This window comes from Galleria mellonella, unplaced genomic scaffold (genome assembly GCF_026898425.1).
Source record: "Galleria mellonella isolate WM207_F2 unplaced genomic scaffold, CSIRO_AGI_GalMel_v1 utg103, whole genome shotgun sequence".
In the NCBI taxonomy this organism is placed as follows: Eukaryota; Metazoa; Arthropoda; class Insecta; order Lepidoptera; family Pyralidae; genus Galleria; species Galleria mellonella.
Window position 1 is genome coordinate 959,284 of NW_026441966.1, and position 22,604 is coordinate 981,887.

Genomic DNA, 22,604 nt, shown 5'->3' on the forward strand with positions numbered 1-22,604 from the left:
ATATCAGACTGAATTTTTAATTTTAGACATAAATTAAGAGAAATAGCGCCTCAGAATCGATCCGTTTGTCTCGAAAGCAATTACTTATATAAAAAATTAAAATTCTTGGTCTATGCTGGATTTTACTTTTGCGGTGGTCTTGAGTGAATTAGGTATAATTATACAAATTAATATATATTATAGGTATATAAAGAGCCCGGTGCAAAAATTTATATTAAACTATGTTTACCCCTTAGTAATATGTTACGTTTTTTATCCATATTTTAGTATATTTTTACTGCACTGTAATTTTTACTTAAGAATTATCATTAGCGCCAATTTTTATGTGCGTAAAGTGTAAATTTAGCAATTTATTAATGACAACTGAGTACATGACATAAATTGCTGAAATTGACAGTTACAGTATAATACAGATACAGAGCTAAAGCAATATTTACAGACATTACAGAATGTCTTAAAAATCTTGCAATACGAAGTACATATAAATATTTTGATAAATAAACGTCGTTTTTATATTTTCGCAGGATATAAAACTAGATTCTGCCTTAGCCTTGAATAAATGCAATTTTATAATTTTCATATCGTACATTAATCGAATTCAAAGAAGTTGAAAAGTGTATAATTTTGGAAGTGATTTTTTGTCCAGGTATGGTAGTAGCTCTATCATAATTCAAATATATGTACAAATGTTACGAAATGAGTAATTAGTATTTTAAATGAATGTCCGAGTTTCAGTAATTCACAATTGGTGCAACTTCTCCATACTGCTTTTAAATAGTACTCAGTAAATTATATTACCAGTGAGAGGAACTGTTTTCGTAGTATTATTAGTTATCATTAATTTCTTTTTATCAGAATGTTATGGGGATAGTTTAGTTTAAGTCTTGTTTCCTAATTATTGCAATTCTAGTGGGTTTTATAGATTTAAGTAGATTAATATAAAAAAGAAAATTGTAGTTAAGTGTACAAAGAGGACTCAGTATTATGGATTGTTTTTGTACAGCTTGCAATTAATACCTTACTTATTGAAAGGTGGTACTTTGCCAACTTGCTTAAAAATATGAACAACACAGTGGTCATTGCAAAATACTAAATAATAATATTGCAGTACATAAGAGTACCATGAGTCACTTACGATTGCAATTGCTGATCACTAAAGTGTTATGCAGCAGATATCTCACTGCCATTCTTACCTAGAAGATCTGAAGTCCACCTTAGTGGCAGTAATAGGAGACAGAATAGAGGTGGCAATGGTAGATGACAATGTATTGTGTCCTTCTAATATCCTTATTGTGATTATTGGTTAGCTATATATAGCTACTTTTATTCCAACTATTGTGTGTGATACTTGCATTATTAAAATGTGTACATGTTTTTTATAAAGCACTTGGAAATAGATCTAATACATTTAACATGTATTAAAATTCCATTTAGCACAAACATTTTGAATTTGCAGTTGCAAACTATTCAAAAATAAAATATGGAATAATTGTCTAATTGTTAGTGAGAAATTTGTTTATAACTTGCTTTATAATTTTTGTTTTACCTTAATTTATATGATTACTATATTTGTTGTTTTTAATGGGTGTAAATGGAATGGTAACTCTATCTGTGCTATTGGTGTATTCTAGTGGTATACCAGTGAAATGAGGATGACAGGTGAAGATTAAAGCAAGTTAGTTAGCCCACTGTGCTGAATTTTACAAGAATTAACCAAGACGGTTTCCAGGATAGACTGGATAGATGTTGATCAGATAGAATATTTTGCCAGCAATGAAGCTGTTAGATCCCCATTACTAACAATCTATTTCCTCCTTGCCTTGATGTTATAAAAAATACCTTATAATTGGCAACCTTACCCCAAGATTGGAGATTGTTAATAATGGATTCTAGTAGTCTCCATTATAGGGGACAATCATTATTAAGAGGTGAAACCCCATTGCTAACAATATATCCTGTCAGATCGACCTCCATGCGGTCCCTCCTGGAAATTTTTGTATTTAATTTCTGGAGAATTTATCATGATGAGCAGACTGACCTGACTCCGTCATTACCTACCATCAGTCACTAGTACCCTGCTAGCACATATCAATAGCACAGGCATTATTCTCATTGCAATTTTATCCATAAAGTAAACCTTTCCATACTAAATTCGTTTGATAGGTAAAAGCCTTACCCATGTTCTTCCATTTCTCTCTAATATAATATTATTTTTTTAAATTTTATATAACAATTTAAATATAAAATTTGGATGGAATTATTAAGGCCCAAGGAGTTATTTAGCTTAATTAAAAAAAATTACTATGCAGTAGATCCACGTTTTTATGTCAATACTAGTTTTGATTCCCACTTTGTTCATGTGACTGGGATAACAAGTAGCCTATGTGCTCCATCCCAAATCAGCAAACAAACAAACTTATTATCATATTAGTAAACATAGTAAGGATCTGTGTACATAATTTATAAAATGTACTAGTTTGCACCTGCAGCTTCTATCCTATGTGCTAAGTAAGGATAAAACCTACCTATATACCATAATACATCACATCCATTCGGTATTTTTTGCCTGAAAGAATAACAAGCAACATCTATACTTAGAAAGTTTTTACATTTATAATATTAATATTAATAGGATTGTACAATATCTGCAGGTCCTCAAATAATATTTGATGATCAGCACAGAAGATGAGTAGCCAGCACCAGTATATGAGTGTGAACAATACGCCAAGTTCACGCGTCGGAGATATCGAACATATTAGTAAGTACTTCAAGATGTATGACAAACTTAGTACCGGTGTTAACCCTTCTTTGCATTATTTTTTTTATAGGTGAAATAAATCAAGGTGATATAATTAATATTCAAATTTAAAGGAAAAATGGTTAAAAAGTAAATTTGACAGCTATGTTTTTTTTTCTTCAATGGACATTAAAAAGGTATCCGGACACGATCAACTTGAAGTGAACTTGTTCTTTTAAATATTTCTTGGGCATTCAATGTTATGATGGAAATCTCCACCATTATGCAAAGAAGGGTGAAGTCTGTCATATGTACATAGTTTCACTGTGCATTAAAGTTTAAATAAATATTGGAATCACCAGTGTATTAATTTTTATATAGCCCTTTAAACTGAATTCTGAAAACTGAATTCTGAATGCTGCTTTGAACACTAATAATAATATTATTCAAATTGTATATAATAATAAGCTATATATATATATATATATATATATAAACTTATGTAATTTCATAGTCTTTTTTTTATATCCTAAATTAATCTTCCTTATTATTCTAGGATAGGAACCCCTTTTTGAGTACAAGCTTCCTCCAGTGTTAACCAACTATTTCTGTTTTTTGCTCTTATTTCCCACTCTTTACCTGCTGTAGTTATAAGACATTATCACTCCATTGCTTCCTAGGTCGTCATTTCCTTCTTTCTCCATTTGGGCCAGTCCATCTTGTTGCTTCTATTGTCCATCTTTTATTTTGGTATGGATTATTTTATGGATGACAATGGAATGGTAACTCTGCTCATGCTATCGGTATATGCTGGCGGGGCACCAGTGAGGGATGATAGGTGAGGATGAAAAGGCAGGTCAGTTAGCCCGTCGTAATGAATACACCTGGAATTCAGCACGATGGTTTCCAGGGTGGACCATGTGGAGATCGACATGACAGTATTGCCAGCAATGGGACTGGTAGTACATATTACTAACAATCCCTTCCCTCCAATACTATATATTATGTGTGTATTAGAAGAAATTAATCCCTCTATCATATTACAACTGAACTATTTTTGTAACAAACATTAGTATTGGAACATTGTATGAAGGTCGCATACGCCTACAGACATGGATTCGGTTATATTTTTAATTACTCTCTATTATTACTGCGATAAATAACCAGAGGGAGAATACAAAAGTCGATTCCTTGGGTACCTCTGTCCCTTTCGTGTTTCAACCGTGAAGCAGTTGTTTTTGCATGGCTGTGTTTCGGTTTGAAGGGTGGGATATGGCATGAATTTACTGGGTACAGAGGAATAACACCTTAATCCTCAGGAATGGCAACGCATGGGGGGTATCATGGGCGAAACAGTATACTCTGTTATGTCCATGGTACTGCTCATGTCTATAGGCGACGGTTATCACTTTCCATCAGGTGGGCCGTCAGCTTGTTTGCCATTATAAGTTGTATAAAAAAAAAGTGATTATGTATTATAAGAATAAATAATGCCTTTTAAATATTATTAAAGCTATTACTTGAAAACTTACAATATTTAGAAACAAGATGTGCAATTTGGAGCAACCTGTAAGTTCCATATTGGTAAATCAAAAATTTCGAAAACAATCAAAGTAATAAAAAATCTAAATATTTTGCCGCTCCAGTTAAAAAACAACACACTGCCCTCAATTTCGCAGTCTCTCATTTTTGCCCCTCATTTCCGGCATTTGATAGGACTCTGCACGAAACTTCATATTAGACACGTGGGTAAGAGAATCTCTAAGAGACCTCTGAGGTCGAATAATGACGTCTGATAAATGGTACTATGAGTTTATGAATGCAGGAAATAAAAGCAGGACCTTATGATAAATTTGTTCACTAATGCACAATAGATGGTAGTGATGTCAAACATTTACATAATGTAACGAATTACTAATTATAATGATTGCTAATAATGTATATAGATATATTAATAATAATATTATTTATGTGCAGATCACTTGTCAGAAAACATAGGGTCCCTTTGCCTTTCATCCGAGTATTCGGATGTGACCCTTATAGTAGAGGGGCAAAGGATCCCCGCCCATAAGGTGATCCTGGCCGCCAGCAGCGACTACTTCAGAGCCTTGCTCTATGGTGGGATGAGGGAGGCTAATCAGGTGAGAGCGATATACTTATTGTACCACTGCCGCACTCAATTTTATCGTGAAATGACATAACGCATTGTTCTACTCCGATCCGGCTCGAAGGACCACAAAATTCTGTTGAGAAAAAAATGGTAGACCTGGAAACCAATCATCTGTGGATGTGTTTCGGTTTAAAAGGTAGGATATAGCAATGAAATTAACGAGTTCAGAGGCATAACAACTTAGTTTTTAAGAATGGCAACACATGAGGGGTATCATAGGCGACATAGTATACTCTGTTGTGTTTCTGGTACTATTCATGTCTATAGGCGACGGTTATTGTTTTTCATCAGGTGGGTTATCAGCTTGTTTGCCATTTTAAGTTGCATAAAAAATTCTTCATAACAAATTAGCCCTCAATTAGGATATCACTGCCCTCCATTACGTGAACCAATAGTTTATTTTTTACTCTTTGAATTAATAAAAAAATAATGTAACAACAGTGCTTGAGTGAACGCAATTAATGTCGATTTCACTTACATTAACATTTTTTATTACCTTTTTTTTTTACATGTAATTATTTCTTTCAGGCCGAAGTGGAGCTCCAGGCACCATTGCAAGCCTTCAAGGCTCTCCTTCGTTATGTCTATTCCGGTAATTGCTTTGTAATATTTTTTACCCAGTTTGCAATGGTAACTCTTTAGCTTTAAGAATGGCAACATATAAAGGATGCCATAGACTTTTTTAATGGGTGAAAATGGAATGGTAACATTGCCTGTGTTTATTGGTATATGCTGATGGGACACCATTGAAATGAGGTTGACAGGTGAAGATGAAGGCAGCTTGGTAAGCTTATCGTGATGAATTTCACAAGAATTAACCACAATGGTTTCCAGAGGGATAGGATAGTATGAAGAGGTAGGATCTAGAGGTAGATCTGATAGGATATATTGCTAGCAATAGGGCTGTTCAACCCCCATTATTAACAATCCCTTCCTCCCCTTATTCATGTACATTTGCCCAATTCACTTTTTTACCATTATTCTTTAATAAATTTCTATTGAGATTAACAATATCCTAGTTTAGTTCAACAACCAGTTTGAATCGCAAACACTTACAGGAAAATTATACTATAAATTACAAAGTATACTCTGTTATGTCCATAGTACTGCTCATGTCTATGTGCGACGGTTACCACTTACCATTAGGTGAGCCGTCAGCTTATACCAGAGGGAGACTGTACAAAAGTCGATTGCTTGGGTACCTCTGTCCCATTCGTGTTTCAACCGTGAAGCAGTTGTGTTTGCATGGCTGTGTTTCGGTTTGAAGGGTGGGATATGGCGTGAATTTACTGGGTACAGAGGAATAACACCCGAGTCCTCAGGAATGGCAATGCATGGTGGGTATTATGGGCGAAACTCTTTTATGTCCATGGTACTGCTCATGTCTATAGGCGACGGTTACCACTTTCCATCACATGGGCCGTCAGTTTGTTTGCCATTCTAAGTTGTATAAAAAAAAAGCTTGTTTGCCATTTTTAATTGCATAAAAAAGAAATTTCAGTTCCTTTTAAATCAATCAGATCAACAAATAAGTTAATTGTTATATCTGCCGTTAACCGTCCGCTGCTGAACATAGGCCTACCCCATAAGGGTGTCCTTGCCAATAGTTGCCACGTTTAGGTAATATCCAAAATAGACAAACATCTACCGTTTTTGGTGAGAGAGCCATAGAGAATAAAATAACCATAGCATAACAGTTTGATCAGCAAATGATCATTATGCCAAATTTATATTCCTTCTCTTTATATAAATACCCGCCCACTATGTACTTTTTATTATAACAGATTGTGATTTGTTAACCTTTGTCGGGTGCCCACGATACAGGTTCACCTAGTGTGGGGGCCATTGTGTTTGTAACTTTGTGTTTTTGTCAAGTAAGAAATTTCTTTTTGATTTCTAATATCACACGATGGGGGGAAAGGGATTGTTAGTAATGAAAACTGAGAATCTCATTGCTAGCAATATAACCAATCAGGTCGACCTCGCGGTTCCCCCTGGAAACTATCATGATTAATTCCTGATGAATTAATCATGATAGGCTAACTGGCCTGTTTTCATCCTCATCGATCACCCTTCACTGGTACCCCGCCAGCGTATCTCGTTAGCGCGGGCGGGGTTACCATTCCATTTTCATCCAATAAAAAAAAATATCACACGATCAGGTCACATGGGTTTGTCCCTGCTGCGCGAGGACACAGTGCTGGACATGCTCGGGCTGGCGCACCAGTTCAACTTCCAGGAGCTGGAGGCGGCCATATCGGACTACCTGCGGCAGGTGCTCGCGCTCAGGAACGTGTGCGCGGTCCTCGACGCTGCCAGGTAACTGCTGTTTATATCGGCTATTAGTATTAAGGATTACTTTCCATAGGAGAAGTGGCCCCTTAAAAAAAGGTGTATCTCAGACATGTTACAAAGCTTCGCTCGCATTTGGAGTGGGCACCACCTAATTTTGGGATTGGCACGATCCATACAAATTCACTTTCATATTTATTAAAGATTTTAATGTCCTATTTGAAAAATTTTACATGAAAAAAAGGAATTTGTTGTTTTTTGCTTTTTGTTTTGTTTTTCATCCTATTTCTTTTACTGTGTATGTCTGTATTATGTATATGTTTGTATTGTCGTTTGTGTGCTGTAAGTAATGCAAATAAATTATCTATCTATCTATTTGTAACATTCATAACACCAGCTAAAGTCCAGTATGTTATTGGCTCACTATTGTTTCAGATTGTACGGTCTGGAGGCGTTGATGGATTATTGCTACAATTTCTTGGACAGGAACGCGACAGAAGTACTGCAGCATGAGACATTCCTGCAACTCTCAGTCGTAAGTGGTCGCCAATTGTTTTACTAATAGATACATTAGTAGGGGGAAAGAGATTGTTAGTAATGGAGACTGAGAATCCTATTGCTAGCAATATATCCAACCAGGTCGACCTCCACGCGGTTCCCTCTGGAAACTATCATGGTTAATTCCTGATGAATTCGTCATGTTGGGCTAACTGGCCTGTTTTCATTCTCATCTATCACCCTTCACTGGTGCTCCGCCAGCGTATGCCGTTAGCGCAGGCGGGGTTACCATTCCATTATCACCTATCAAAAAAAATAGATATATATAAAAATAGGTATATAGTCATATTATTAGCCTTTAAAATATTTCCAACTTGGAATGACATATATCACCAGAGGGAGACTTTGTACAAAAGTGGTTTGCTTGGGTACCTCTGTCCCATTCTTGTTCCAACCGTGAATCAGTTGTGTTTGCATGGCTGTTTTTCAGTTTGAAGGGTCAGATATTGTGTGAATTTACAGGGTACAGAGGAATAACACCTGAGTCCTCAGGAGTGGCAACGCATGAGGGATATCATGGGCGAAACGGTGTGCTCTGTTATGTCCATGGTACCGCTCATGTCTATAGGCGACGGTTTCATCAGGTGGGCCGTCAGCTTGTTTGCTATTCTAAGTTGTATAAAAAAAATATTATAAATACATTATCGAGACTTAATTCGACGCAAATGCAAGTGCGGCATACAGTGTCTAGACAGTAATAGTGACAATGTGAGGGTACCCGAAGAGACTGCCAAGAGAAGACGCCGCTCACTTCAGTCTTGTTGTGACCACGACGCGGTGCAATCCACGTCGAAACGTCGGCAACAAAGAAGCAGAGGGCCTACCATGAAATATTTTCCGAAATTTCATGCACGAACGAAACAGAAATTTGATGTTAAAATTACATAATACATGTCGTTTAAAATGATTAAAAATGTTAAAATATCATTCCTCTGGACTATTAGGATAGGATTTATGATGAACAAAATGTTAAACTCCATTTACTGGGTCAATTTTGGTACGAACAAAAACGCAAAATTGAGCCCGAAAATTCGGGCACTTGCGTCGCAAGTTTTTACATGCAATTGCGTCGCATTAATACCCGACAGTGTATTTGAAATATGTGTCAACAAGGGGAACTCATTTACGCGAAGTAACATTGCATCCCGGTTTCCAAAATGTTCAGCCAGGTCATCAAAGTGTACACGAGATGGTATAAATGTTCATTATTTTTGTTATCAGGAAGCTCTGCAAGGTCTCCTGGAACGCGACTCGTTCTTCGCCCCCGAGGTCGACATCTTCAAGGCGGTGTGCGAGTGGTTCTCAGCAAATCAGACCTGGGTGAAGTCAGAGGGTGGACAGTCGCAAGTGGTAAGATAAGAGATTTTTTGGTGGCTAACAAGAATAGTGGTAATGGATTAATATAGCCTATAGCAGTGTTTTTCAGACTTTTATGCCGCGACCCTTTTAACCTATCTATCTATCTATCTATTTAAGAGCTGCGCTCTTGTCGGTGGAGCTCTTGCCACTCACTACGATTTTCAGCGAGTCTCTTCACCTCTTGATACGACACGACACCAACTCCTTCCTTGATCTGCCTGATGTAACTATGTATCGGTCTCCCTCTCCCCCTCCTTCCTTCTATCTTACCTTCTATTATAATGTTCATAAGTTCGTCGTGTCGTATCAAGTGTCCTAACATTTTTCCCCTTCTGTCCTTCTGACCCTTTTAGTATGTAAAAATATTTCGCGACCCCCTACCCTCCTTCTATCCCGTATGTATTTTATTATATTTATATTGCGAATAAACAGTTTGTGCATTTTTATTCATTTTTATAGTTGAGTATCCGTTAAATACAATACAGTAAATAATACATAATGAACTACCTAAAACATACCTCAATTACGTTGCAAAATGCCTCCATGGAAAAAAAAGCTTTTTTTTTAATGGATGATGATAATGAAATGGTAACCCCGCCTACACTAACGGTATACGCGGGCGGGGCACCAGTGACGGATGATAGGTGAGAATGGAAAGGCAGATCAGTTAGCCTATCGTGATGAATACACCTGCAAATCAGTACGTACTGTAATCAGATGGTTTTCAGGGCGGACCACGTGGAGGTCGACCTGATAGGGTGTATTGCTAGCAACGGGACTGGTAGTCCATATTATTAATAAATCAGCTCTCTTAATATTCTTAATGAAAATGTAAACATACAAATTAAATCGAGTTTAATATTTAAAGCGTTAAATGTCAATTTGCAATGTTTCATAGGAGAAGATCTTGAAGTGTGTCCGGCTGACGCTGATGAGTCTGGAGGAGCTGCTGACGGTGGTGCGGCCGTTCTCGCTGGTGACGCCCGACATGCTGCTCGACGCGATACAGGAGAAGACGCAGACCAAAAGCACTGATCTGCCGCACCGCGGGCTGCTGCGTACGTTGCTCTCTTGTACACACTTTTTCTATGATAGTTAGAATGACAAAGAAGCTAATGGTCCACTTGATGGAAAGTGGTATTTTTTTTATACCACTGAGGTGGCAAACAAGCATACGGCCCACCTGATGGTAAGTGGTTACCGTAGCCTATGAACACCTGCAATACCAGAGTGTATTACGCGTGCGGTGCCGACCCTGAAGAAACCTCTTTACCCCCCTTTTGAAGAACCCCATGCTGTAGTCTCTTGGGAAAACCTCGGCAATCTTCGCTTAGGTACATAAACACCATCATGGACATCGCAAAATATACTAAGATGCTGTGCGTACGTCGACCATGACAGGTCTTTTACCATTTGTGGGTAAATGGGTTAGGTAGGGGCCTCGGGGCTAATCTCACTACTTTGGCTTCAACTTTGGAGGCAACAATTTCCGGATAGATTTAGGATAATACCTAAACTCCTAGTAGGTACGACATGCAATGACAGTAATGGGAAATATTCTTTTGTCTTGCTTTACATACGCTCTCATTTTGGGATGCACACGTGTACGAATGTGGTGTTACTGGTGCGCAGTGCCCGAGGAGAACGTGGCGACGGTGGCGCGGGGCGCGCGCGTGATCGCCGGCGACATGCGGTCGGCGCTGCTGGACGGCGACACCGACAACTACGACATGGAGCGCGGCTACACGCGCCACACCATCAGCGACGCGCCCGACAACCCCGGCATCCTCGTGCGCCTCGCCACCTGCACCATCCTCAACCACCTGCGCCTGCTGCTCTGGGACCGCGACAATAGGTACTCTCCCGCCCATTGTTATTCGCTTACCATATACCCTGGCAGGTAGGTCTGCAAGCGTCCTCTGTGAAAAATAAAGGGGTTCGCAGTCTCGAAGGAAACCAGTCCCTGCGTTAATCTGGTCAGAATAAGCACGCTTCTGATCTCAGTTATGTTACCATAGCTAACCCCTCGAGCGTGGGGGGAAAGGGACTGTTAGCAATGGAGTTTGACAGCCCCATTGCTAGCAATATGCCCTATTAGGTCGATCTCCACGTGGTTTCCCCTGGAAACCGTCGTGAACAATTCTTATTGAATTTGTCACGATGGGCTAACTGACCTGCTTCATTCTCACCTATCATCCTTCACTGGTGCTCCGCCGGTGTATACCGATAGCGCAGTTGGGGTTACCATTCCATTATCACCCATAAAAAAAAATCTTCTCGAGCGTTTATGCATCATATGCTGTATCGAATAAAAATGTGGTACCGCTCGCTAATGTAATAGCGTCTGTTGCATAACTCGAATAAGCAGCGTCGTTTTCATTAAATTTATATATAATAAACACATTCATCTATAACCTCTAATCGAAATTTGGTAATTTCAAAAATCGGTAACGCAGTGGGTGAAGCGAGCTAACCTAGAGTCGATCGCTACTAAAAATCCCATTGCTAGCAATATACCCAACCAGGTCGATCTCCTCGCGGTTCCCCCTGGAAACTATCATGGTTAATTCCTGATGAATTCATCATGATGGACTAACTGGCCCGTTTTCATTCTCATCTATCACCCTTCACTGGTGCTCCGCCAGCGTATCCCGTAAGCGCGGGCGGGGTTACCATTCCATTATCACCCATCAAAAAAAAAAACACAAGATGTGTGTGTGTATGTGTGGGCAGGTCGTACGCGTACTATATCGAGGTGTCGGTGGACCAGAAGGACTGGGTGCGCGTGATCGACCACAGCAACTACTTCTGCCGCTCCTGGCAGAACCTGTACTTCGAGCCGCGTGTCGTCCAGTACATCAAGATCGTCGGCACCAGCAACACTGTCAACAAGGTTGCCAATTTTTTTTTTATATTTATAAATATCTCACAATCACCGTGTTTTTTCTTTATACAACTTAGAATGGCAAACAAGCTGGCGGCCTACCTGATAGTAAGTGGTAACCGTCGCCTATAGACATGAACAGTACCATGGACATAACAAAGTATACTGTTTCGTCTATGATACCCCCATGCGTTGCCATTCCTGAGAACTCAGGTGTTATTCCTTTGTATCCAGTAAATTCACGCCATATCCCACCCTTCAAACGGAAACACAGCCATGCAAACACAACTGCTTCGCGGTTGAAACACGAATGGGACAGAGGTACCCAAGCAATCGACTTTTGTACAGTCTCCCTCTGGTCATGGTAGACTCGCTGATCCGCGCTGTCAATATATACCGGCGAGGCACTAGTGAGATGATAGGTAAGGATGAAAGCTGGTTAGTCCATCGTAACTAATTCTATAAAAATCGATGGTTTCCATGCGGAACTGCGTGGAAGTCGATCTAACAGAGTATAAATTCCTTTTTTTTTTTATACAACTTAGAATGGCAAACAAGCTGACGGCTAGCATCCTCCATACGGCTAGCAGTGTGCGAGCAGGTTTCAGTAACGATGTGTGAATACAGGTGTTCCACGCGGTGTCGCTGGAGGCGATGCAGACGGCTCGCGTGCCGCCGCTGCGCGCGGGGCTGGTGCGGCCCGTGCACAACGTCGCCACCGTCGAGCGCTCCGCCGTCGTCATCGAGGGCATCAGGTCAGGGGGATGCTTTTTACTACTAAATTGTAACTAAGTCGATTGCTTGGGTACCTCTGTCCCATTCGTGTTTCAACCGTGAAGCAGTTGTGTTTGCATGGCCGTGTTTCGGTTTGAAGGGTGGGATCTGGCGTGAGTTTACTGGGTACAGAGGAATAACACCTGAGTCCTCAGGAATGGCAACGCATGGGGGTATCATGGGCGAAACAGTATACTCTGTTATGTCCATGGTACTGCTCATGTCTATAGGCGACGGTTACCACTATACATCAGGTGGGCCGTCAGCTTGTTTGCCATTCTAAGTTGTATATAAAAAAATTAGAATCTAACAAATTATTTAAATTATATATTTTTTTTGTAACATCTTTATGAGTAAAGGAATCAGTGTTCACGTATGAGGCGTGTTTCAGCCGTACCCGCAACGTGCTACTGAACGGCGACACGGAGCACTACGACTGGGAGCAGGGCTACACGTGCCACCAGCTGGGCTCGGGCGCCATCGTGGTGCAGCTGGCGCAGCCCTACCTGCTGTCGTCCATGCGCATGCTGCTCTGGGATTGCGACTACCGCCACTACTCGTACTATGTTGAGACCTCGCTCAACTATTGGGACTGGGAGGTGGTCTGCGACCGCACCAGGGACGCCTGCAGGTATACCGACCGTCGAATTATTGGCACAATACCATGTGTCAAAGAAAAAAAGAAGTGTGTGAAGAAGCATGTAGCAAAAGCGAAACGGTTTTTTTTAATGCGTGATAATGGAATGGTAGCCCCACCCGCGCTATTGGTATACACCGGCGGAGCACCAGAGAGAGATGATAGGTGAGGATGAAGCATGTCAGTTAGCCCATCGTGACGAATTCAACAAGAATTGTTGACGACGGTTTCCAGGGGAAACCACGTGGAGGTCGACCTAATAGAGCATATTGGTAGCAATGGGGCTGTCAAACTCCATTGCTAACAATGGTACTGTCAAACTCCATTGCTAACAGTGGGACTGTCAAACTCCATTGTTAACAGTCCCTTTTCCTTCTCCTCCGTTCCTTGTTCAAATTTTCTTCATACTAAGTTCTTTGTGAGATGCACCGACAAGAGGTTTTTTTTTATACAACTTAGAATGGCAAACAAGCTGACGGCCCACCTGATGGAAAGTGGTAACCGTCGCCTATAGACATGAGCAGTACCATGGACATAACAGAGTATACTGTTTCGTCCATGATACCCCCATGCGTTGCCATTCCTGAGGACTCAGGTGTTATTCCTCTGTACCCAGTAAATTCACGCCATATGCCACCCTTCAAACTGAAACACAGCCTTGCAAACACAACTGCTTCGCGGTTGCAACACGAATAGGACAGAGGTACCCAAGCAATCGACTTTTGTACAAAGTCTCCCTCTGGTGAAACGAGTGAACTAAGCCTCTATCATTACATATGTATATCTTTTAAGCCATTCACTTTCACAGTTCGTGTACCTCTATGATCTTCTCCTATTTCTGAAATACAGTAATTAATGAAAACGCTTCATGTTGACAGATCGTGGCAAGTGATATATTTCTCGCCGCGGCCCGTGTCCATTATACGCATCGTAGGCACCAACAATTCTGTCAATGAGGTGAGTCGATATTGAAAATATATTTATATATAATGTTAACAGAGATATAAAAGTAACTGTTGCATTTCTTGCTGGCTCTTCACAACTTTGATTTATTCAGGTGGGCAGTCAGCTTGTTTGCCTTTCTAAGTTGCATAAAAAAAAGATTTAAAAGAGATTTAAATGTAGAGTTTTCCGCTGGCTCTTCTAAACTTTCAGAATCCTACATTAAAAAAAATTACATGACATGAAGGAAATCTATATGAATAAAGATGAGTTGAATTTAAATGGATATTAAAGTTTGTACGCAGTCATGGCGTCAGTATTTCTATTTTTTTAAGCAACATATAATGACAAACAAGCTGACGTCTCACCTGATGGAAAGTGGTAACCGTCACCTATAGACATGAGCAGTACCACTGACATAACATGGGTATAATGTATTAGCCATAATACCCTACCATGCGTTGTCATTCCTGTGGATTAAGGTGTTATTCCTCTGTACCCTGTAAATTTACTGCCATATCCCACCCTTCAAACCGGAACACAGCCATGCAAACACAACTGCTTCACGGTAGAAACACGAATAGGACAGAGGACAGAGGTAGAAGACTTTTGTGCAAAGTCTCTGTTTAGTATATTGTATATTTGAAATTGTAGCAATTTGAATGTATTTTAAAATATTGTGTATGGATTAAGAACAATTTTAATAAAATAATGAATATAAATTTAATTAAAAAAAAACCGAATTCTTTTTTATGCGATAGAATGATACAAATATTTATTATTATTATTTCAGTCTGTCCACTGTCCACTGCTGGCCATAAGCCTTCCCCATAAGGGGAGTTTTACCAGTAGTTGCCAAGCTAGGCAGGCGGGTTGGCAACCGCAATTAGGTTTTTAGAGATGTTTTAAGAGGGACACTACTGCCCATCTCTCGCCCTATATATAATATAAAAATATACTAAGAATCTCCCACGCCGGCGTGTGTGCAGGTGTTCCACCTGGTGCACCTGGAGTGCCCGGCGCAGGTGGAGGAGGCTCGCGACGACCCCGCCGTCAAGAAGCTGCGCCCCGCCGACAACAAGCTCAACCCGCCGCCCGCCGCTGGCACCGCGGCCGCCGCTGCCGCCTCCGCTGCCGGCTGTACGACATGTGCCTACTGATATACATATTTATTTTCTTTCTTCACAAAAACTTTTTTTTAGATTTGAATTAGTATTTAAAAAAATTAAAAGTTGAATTGGTCCAATTATTGTCGAATTTTACACTTGGCAACAAAATTAGCGGTCCATTTTTATTCATAAAAGTCTCAAAATTAAAAAAAATTAAACTGTGCTATTGGTATTCGCTAACGGGGCACCATTGAGAGATGATAGATGAGGATGAAAGCAGGCCAGTTAGCCCATCGTGACGAATTCCACAAGATTTAATCACGATGGTTTCCAGGGGTTACTGCGTGGAGGTCGATCTGTTAGGGTCATATTGCTAGCAATAGAGTTGTTAAATTCATTTACTAACAATCCCTTCCCCTCGACTGTGTATAAAGGTGTCGATTATGAGGTAAAAATTTTCTATTTTTAAAATTAAAATTTCGATTTGCTATCATTAGTGAAATTTTTATTGTAAGTATCAATATGAGCTCGCTTTCTAAGAAAGTCAAAATTGTTATAATTTTAGTTTATGGTGATCCACAAAATACCAGGTCGACCTCCTCGCGGTTCCCCTTGGAAACTATCATGGTTAATTCCTAATGAATTCATCATGACGGGCTATCTGGCCTGTTTTCATTCTCATCCATCACTCTTCACTGGTGCTGCGTTAGCGTATCCCGTTAGTGCAGGCGGGGTTACCATACCATTTTCACCCATCAAAAATAATTTACTTTCTCATTTATAAGAGAATATGTACAGAATTTAATTTTAAATGGTACTTATTTAGCATCTCAACAAACGACTGCGAACAACGAGAGTCGATCAGTGTCGCCGCCTAGCTCCGAAGCGAGTGCTGCAACCACCGGTGGTGGCTCTGGTAACGCGGCTAGCGGTGGCGGCGGCGAGCCGTCGACGTCCCGCAGCCGCTCGCTGCCGCCCGCCGAGACGGCCACGGAGGCCGACGAGCGGCTCGAGGAATGATGCACGCACGCGCGGCCTCACACACGCGGCCTGTGTCCCCCCCACATGCATGTCTCTAATGTGAACGCGCCGAAGGGGAAGGTAACCAAGTATGTTATCACATACGCCTCGCGTCGAAGTAATTGTGACTAATAATAGAATTGCACATCGCCGTGACCCCTAATGACTTCAGACTGACTGATTACATCCTGATGATGCAAATGTGTCATCAGAAATTACCAGAGAAATATAAAATAGCGGTAAGTCGTGTAAAATCTCTTGAAATTGTCATTAATATTTCTCATTCATTGTGTACACTACAGTGGAGCGTTTGTTCGTTTTTCTAAGTTCTTTATGTATTAAAAATTTATTAATGTTTCAGTGTTATGACGATTATTGTAATGGATAGGAGATTTAATATAAAATATTAGTAAACAAACATTATGCTGCTAAAAGTTAAAAGCAGCTGTTTAATATACAACTTGTATGAAGTGTAACATTTTTTTTTTATACAACTTAGAATGGCAAACAAGCTGACGGCCCACCTGTTGGAAAGTGGTAACCGTCGCCTATAGACATGAGCAGTACCATGGACATAACAGAGTATACTGTTACGCCCATGATACCCCCATGCGTTGCCATTCCTGTGGACTCAGTTGTTATTCCTCTGTACCCTGTAAATTCACGCCATATCCCATCCTTCAAACCGAAACACAGCCATGCAAACACAGCTGCTTCAAGGTTGAAACACGAATGGGACAGAGGTACCCAAGCAAACGACTTTTGTACAAAGTCTAATGTCAAATTATGATATGATATTTTATATATAGATTAGTACCCGTATATGAAATTTTACTCAAATCTTTCAGACGTTGCAGCGTGATTGAGTAACAAGTATTTCTAATAAGTGTTTACGATATTTCGCTTTTATGACATTGGTAGATTTAAAGATAAAACCCTGATTATTTCTCTAGCGATTGGTGTATTCGGCGTTAGTTGGCGAGTAAAGTTTTAATACAAAATGTTATAAAGTTCAGCTCTTTCGGCGCGAAAAATACTCGTCGGTTGATGTACTTACATGATAAGGCAGCAGATAGTTTTAAAGCCTTCAACACGACTTTGAGACAAGTTCATTGTCGAAACTTCGATCAAAATATCTTGAAACGAAATACAGCATCCCTTGTGATCCAATATGGTTCACTCTTGATGTCACTTGCAGTGCCTGTTAATATTCGACTACAGAAAGTAACAATAATTATATTATTGTTTTTTTTTTTATTATTTTTATTAAACATTGTTTATTTCCTATTACTTTATAATCATACTCAAAGTTGGTAATGTGAATTCGCAGTTTTATTGGTGAGGTGTACACTGCTTTAAACATATAAAAATGTAATGTAAGGACATTATTAATATTGTGTTATATAAAAGAATAAAAATTTGGGAATATATTTGCAAAAAAAAAAAAAAACTTAAAATTAAGTAACTTTTTGAATGTTCTCTTTTTTTTTTTTTAAAAAAAAAACATGTTATTCTTCATATTTTCTGTATTATTTAATTTTGTTTGAGGACATAAAACATAATCTAGTAGATATACAATTGTTGTGAAAATGAAAAAAAAAAAAAAATAAGAGAAGGTTTGCTGGAAGAAATCTCTTATTAGAGATAAGCTCATCTCTGTACATTACATTTAAAACTAATTGTTTTTAACATTATGTTTGTGTACAATAAAAACTAAGTATGTATTGTAAATTTTATCAGTTGACACGGGGGTGACTTCTTTAAGTTCTAAATCAGACAAGTTGTCTTATTTTAAAGTTATTTAGTCTGTAAGCAAATTATTTTCTAGTCTGTACATTGTTCTGTTTAATGTTTTTCAGGGGCAGAAGTTTAATTAGACATTGATATAGAGAAATGTACCAAGATGCACAATCGGAGATTAAAAAGTAGCACCGATAATGACCATTTTTTACCCCAAGCACTTTTTTGTAACAAGCCAATGATGTTTGAAGTAACACGCTAAAATTTGTACATTATAAAATTTTGTTAACATTTTTAAATTATTTGTAATATTCGATAATTTATATGTATAGGAAAGTAGTTTCACGTTTGTGATAATTATTTGATTTCATTGACGTTTTATCATACAATAACTATTAATTTGAGACAGTATGAAGCTGAGCTTGTATATAATTGTGAATCTTGGTTTTTTTTTGTATATCAATGATGTACGTCGTTGTTTTATCTTAGGAATTAATGAAGTATATTTCTGTTATTAAATATTTAGTGTAAAGCACACTGAGTATCTAAAATATGGTGTAAATATCATAAGCAGCCATGACTCTCTTTTATTTATTTAGGGGATATTTCTCTATATCTTCTAAAAGATTTATAAATTTACAGAACAAACTGGCACTTTTTTATAGATTTTCTCCAGTGTTACTTTATGAATGAAAACAGTGCCATAATGATTGCCTGAACATTCTGCCTTCAATATACAGTAATTATTTATTTATGTATCGTCTTGTTCCTTAAAATATTCTCAGGTTATTTCATCGTAAAATCTATTACTTATGTTGTAGTTTAAGATTTATTATCGCATGTAATATTGTCATAAAAAACTATGTTGTCATAAGCAAAGCTTATCGTTTTCACAAAAAAATGGTTGTGTGATAATAAAATTATTGTAATGTAAGAAATAAATTTCTATAGGGCCCTTGAAGTAAGATATTCTTGAAATTATTTACTCTTTTGTCACCGCGTAAAAGTAAATGTTAATAACAGGGCTGAGTAGTGTATGTATTCTGTATTTTATAAAAAAAAAAGCTCTTTTATTTAAAGACATTGAATTCATCTTATTGACATTGAAATAAGAATCAATTTCAAATGTCAACAAAATTTGTTTTGTGAATATTTGGAACAATGTTAGGGTCGATTCTGAGGTACCATTCCATTCAATTCATAAGGTCCTACATCCATTATTAAAATATTTTTTATAGTTTAGCAAAACTATTGTATATGGTATAAGACCATCAAAATTGACCTACTAAAAAAAAGTTATCATAGAAGTATTGATTTGCTGTAAAATCAATTTAAAATTATATGATTTTTAGAGATCGAGAATGGTGCTTCAGAATCAACTCTGATGTTTTTACTCATTGATCATATAAATGCCTACTCATCAGGACAATATCACAAAATATGGACTGAAAATTTCATATGCGAGATGCAAGAATTATTTTTAATGATAATTTTATAATCTTTGTATTTTAACGAAATCTCAAATATTATTTTATTAATTAGCACTAAGATTCTACAATCATACAAGTTTGAATGGTTGAGCTACTGTGATAATGGTTTGAAATTAATTGATTTGCAAATGTTTAGATGTTTAGGATATAGAGGACATGAGGAGGATACATTGAAACTGTCAATCATTTGTAACATTTCATAATATTAAAGCTTTTAATAAATAGTATTAATCTGGTCCATGTTTCATTCTTTGCCTAACCATATTTTTTTTATTCAATCAGGAGCAACTAATAAGACCAATGACAAACAATTACAATATTATCATGTCACCTGCGGACCTCTCTCTTTAATCATGGCCCTATTTATTTTATGTAATTTTCTTGATTCAACAATATCAGGATTATTTATATCGGCAAAATCATCAAGACGTTTTCTCAATACCATCTTCAAATTTTCAATACTGTCATTATTATTTAGAGCCGATATGCCAATAATGTCTTCAAATGTCACAATTGTTTCAGGTTTTATTTCCTCTGGTACTGAATCTATTTCTTTTTCTATATTTGCAAGTGACTTCTTAACTTCCTCTAACATGTTTGTAGCCCCTTCTAAATCCATCTTATTTATGGCCAATACAGCAGGTTTCTCCAACAAATCAGGATTATACAGCTCTAATTCTTTATTGAGCAGCAACACAGTCTCCAAACATGACCTCTTTGGATGTCTAGGACTTAACTGGAATCCTTGGACATCAACTATGAACAATAATAATTTGGTCCTTTCTACATGCTTCAAGAATTTATGCCCGAGTCCAATATTCACATGGGCCCCTTCAATCAGACCAGGCAGATCAGCTATGGATATTTGTCTAAGGTCATCATAATGAATGATGCCTTTATTTGGTTTTATTGTGGTAAATGGATAACTTGCTATTCTAGGCTTTGCTCGTGATATAGCCTTCAAGAGAGAACTTTTGCCAGCATTAGGAAAGCCAACAAGACCTATGTCAGCGATTAATTTAAGATCTAGCCGCACATGATGAATCTGACCATAGTGACCAAGAAAGTTATTTTCTTTGGTGCCGCCAGGCCCACCTCTAGCTAATATGACAGTTTGATCTTCATTGTCTATCGACCCTAAGACTGTGCCATCCTCTCTGTAAACTGTTACGCCGAGTGGAACTTCAAGTTTCAAGTCGGTGCCGGGACTGCCATTAATTTTTGTTTTTCGGCTGTCCTCACCGTGCCCAGCGGCTAAAGTTTTGCCGCGGTACTTATTCGTGATACTCAAAAGATTTGCATTCTCCTTGCCAACGCAGTAAACACATCCACCTTGGCCTCCGAGTCCTCCATATTTTGGAAGACCTGTTCCACCGGATCCGCCTTTAACATGCAACCTTACAGAATCAATAAATTTACTGCGCAGATAATTACGCGGTTTCTTTAATTCTTTAGCAAACAGTGTCCGTAAAATAAAAACCATTTCATTAAATATATATTAAATTCAAATGAACTACGAACACAAATAAAAGATTGCAGGTTATATTTAACATACTCTGTGCTAATCACAGATTAAAAAGACTATGAATGATAATGACAAAGATAGTTGATATAGAGTAATAGAGCATATTCACAGAGCCTCTAAATTAGTGTTGTGAAAAATGAGCTCCGAGGCGGAAACTCGAGCTCCGAGTCGAAGTTACTGAGTCTTCAAAGCTCGAGCTCTGAGGGCTCGCAAGTCTTAAAGGCTCGAGTCTTGAAGGCTCAAAAGTCTTAAATAAAGGGTTCGAATCTGATAATATTAATACCTGATAATATTAAAATGAAATATTTTTATTTAATTGTGGTAAGTACGTATAAAATGAAATAAAAGGATAGAAAGTAAGAAAATTTTATTATATAATGAATGATAATTCGATTTTTAACCATGCATCTACCAATGCTTCTACCTTCTTCCAAGAAAGAATTCTGGCTTTCTTCGGAAAGAATGCTGGCCATATAGAATAAACTTTATGTAAAGGTCATTTATGTTCACTTGTTGATTTTTATGTTTTAATAAGGACCCAGATGACGCCTTTTCGTTTTGTTCACTCTGTATAAAATCAACATCGCCATAACGTGATTAATGCCTTTGCAAAATGGAGTGCGATGTTTTAATATAAAATATATGACGGCATACCTTGCACAACAATTTGTATTTCTATTTGAGTTTCTTAAAATGACACCATTTCCAACAAATACGCGGTTTATTCGACACCACAGAAGATGCTGAAGCATCATTTTCTGTAAGCGAAGTATCAGTAGTATCAAACTCAATGTCTTCCGATGTTACATTATCTTCCTCAGTCATTTTGTAAATCTAACAAACTTTAACCAGTAGAAACTACAATAAAATGTATTTTTATTTAAACCAGGCAAACTGCACTACATGAATGGCGTATACAAGTAATTATTACAATAATATTAATAGTAATGTGGGTAGTTCTAAAAACTAGCGATAACACTGGATCGGCGCGTTTAGTTTCCTCTATAGGACGAGGTACAAAATTGTAATAAAAATATGTTATTCAGCAGTGAAATTAATAAAACATATTTATTAGATTTATTTTGGAACAAAATGTTGTGTAGTGAGCTTTTAAAACAGAGCTCGAGTCGCGACTCGAGCCTTGGGACTAGGGCTCGAGTCTGGGCTCGAGCCTTCGCAATATGGCTCAAGGCTGAAGCTCGAACCTTCATAGGAGACTCGAACCTTCAATGAGTCGAAGACTCGGGAAACTCGAGCCTTTTAACAACTCTACTCTAAATCTAATTCTAAATGTAATATTTCAATTTTACAATTACGTGATATTATTGTTTTAAGAAACATCATAAAAATTAAATAAGAATTTTGAT

The 22,604-nt window shown here is 38.0% G+C and overlaps 2 protein-coding genes across 3 annotated transcripts; one reads left to right on the top strand and one right to left on the bottom strand.

The window, feature by feature from the left end:
- Nucleotides 1-416: 416 nt before the first annotated feature.
- LOC113512250 (BTB/POZ domain-containing protein 9) lies at nt 417-19,948 on the top strand. Of its 2 annotated transcripts, none has more exons than XM_052893459.1 (15): nt 417-646; nt 2,652-2,758; nt 4,715-4,878; nt 5,436-5,499; nt 7,070-7,226; nt 7,635-7,734; nt 8,979-9,107; nt 10,015-10,174; nt 10,749-10,971; nt 11,850-12,009; nt 12,628-12,755; nt 13,166-13,405; nt 14,290-14,368; nt 15,343-15,502; nt 16,289-19,948. In XM_052893459.1, exons 2-15 carry the CDS (start codon nt 2,686-2,688, stop codon nt 16,480-16,482), a joined length of 2,031 nt encoding a protein of 676 aa, XP_052749419.1. In that variant the 5' UTR covers nt 417-646; nt 2,652-2,685; the 3' UTR covers nt 16,483-19,948. The 2 variants fall into 2 exon arrangements, with proteins under 2 accessions (XP_052749419.1, XP_052749475.1); XM_052893515.1 differs by having other exon boundaries at nt 15,343-15,493.
- On the bottom strand, nt 19,896-21,294 carry LOC113522129 (GTP-binding protein 10 homolog). The gene has a single exon (XM_026907806.3). The coding sequence runs from the start codon at nt 21,193-21,195 to the stop codon at nt 20,035-20,037; it is 1,161 nt and encodes a 386-aa protein (XP_026763607.2). The 5' UTR covers nt 21,196-21,294; the 3' UTR covers nt 19,896-20,034.
- Nucleotides 21,295-22,604: the final 1,310 nt, after the last annotated feature.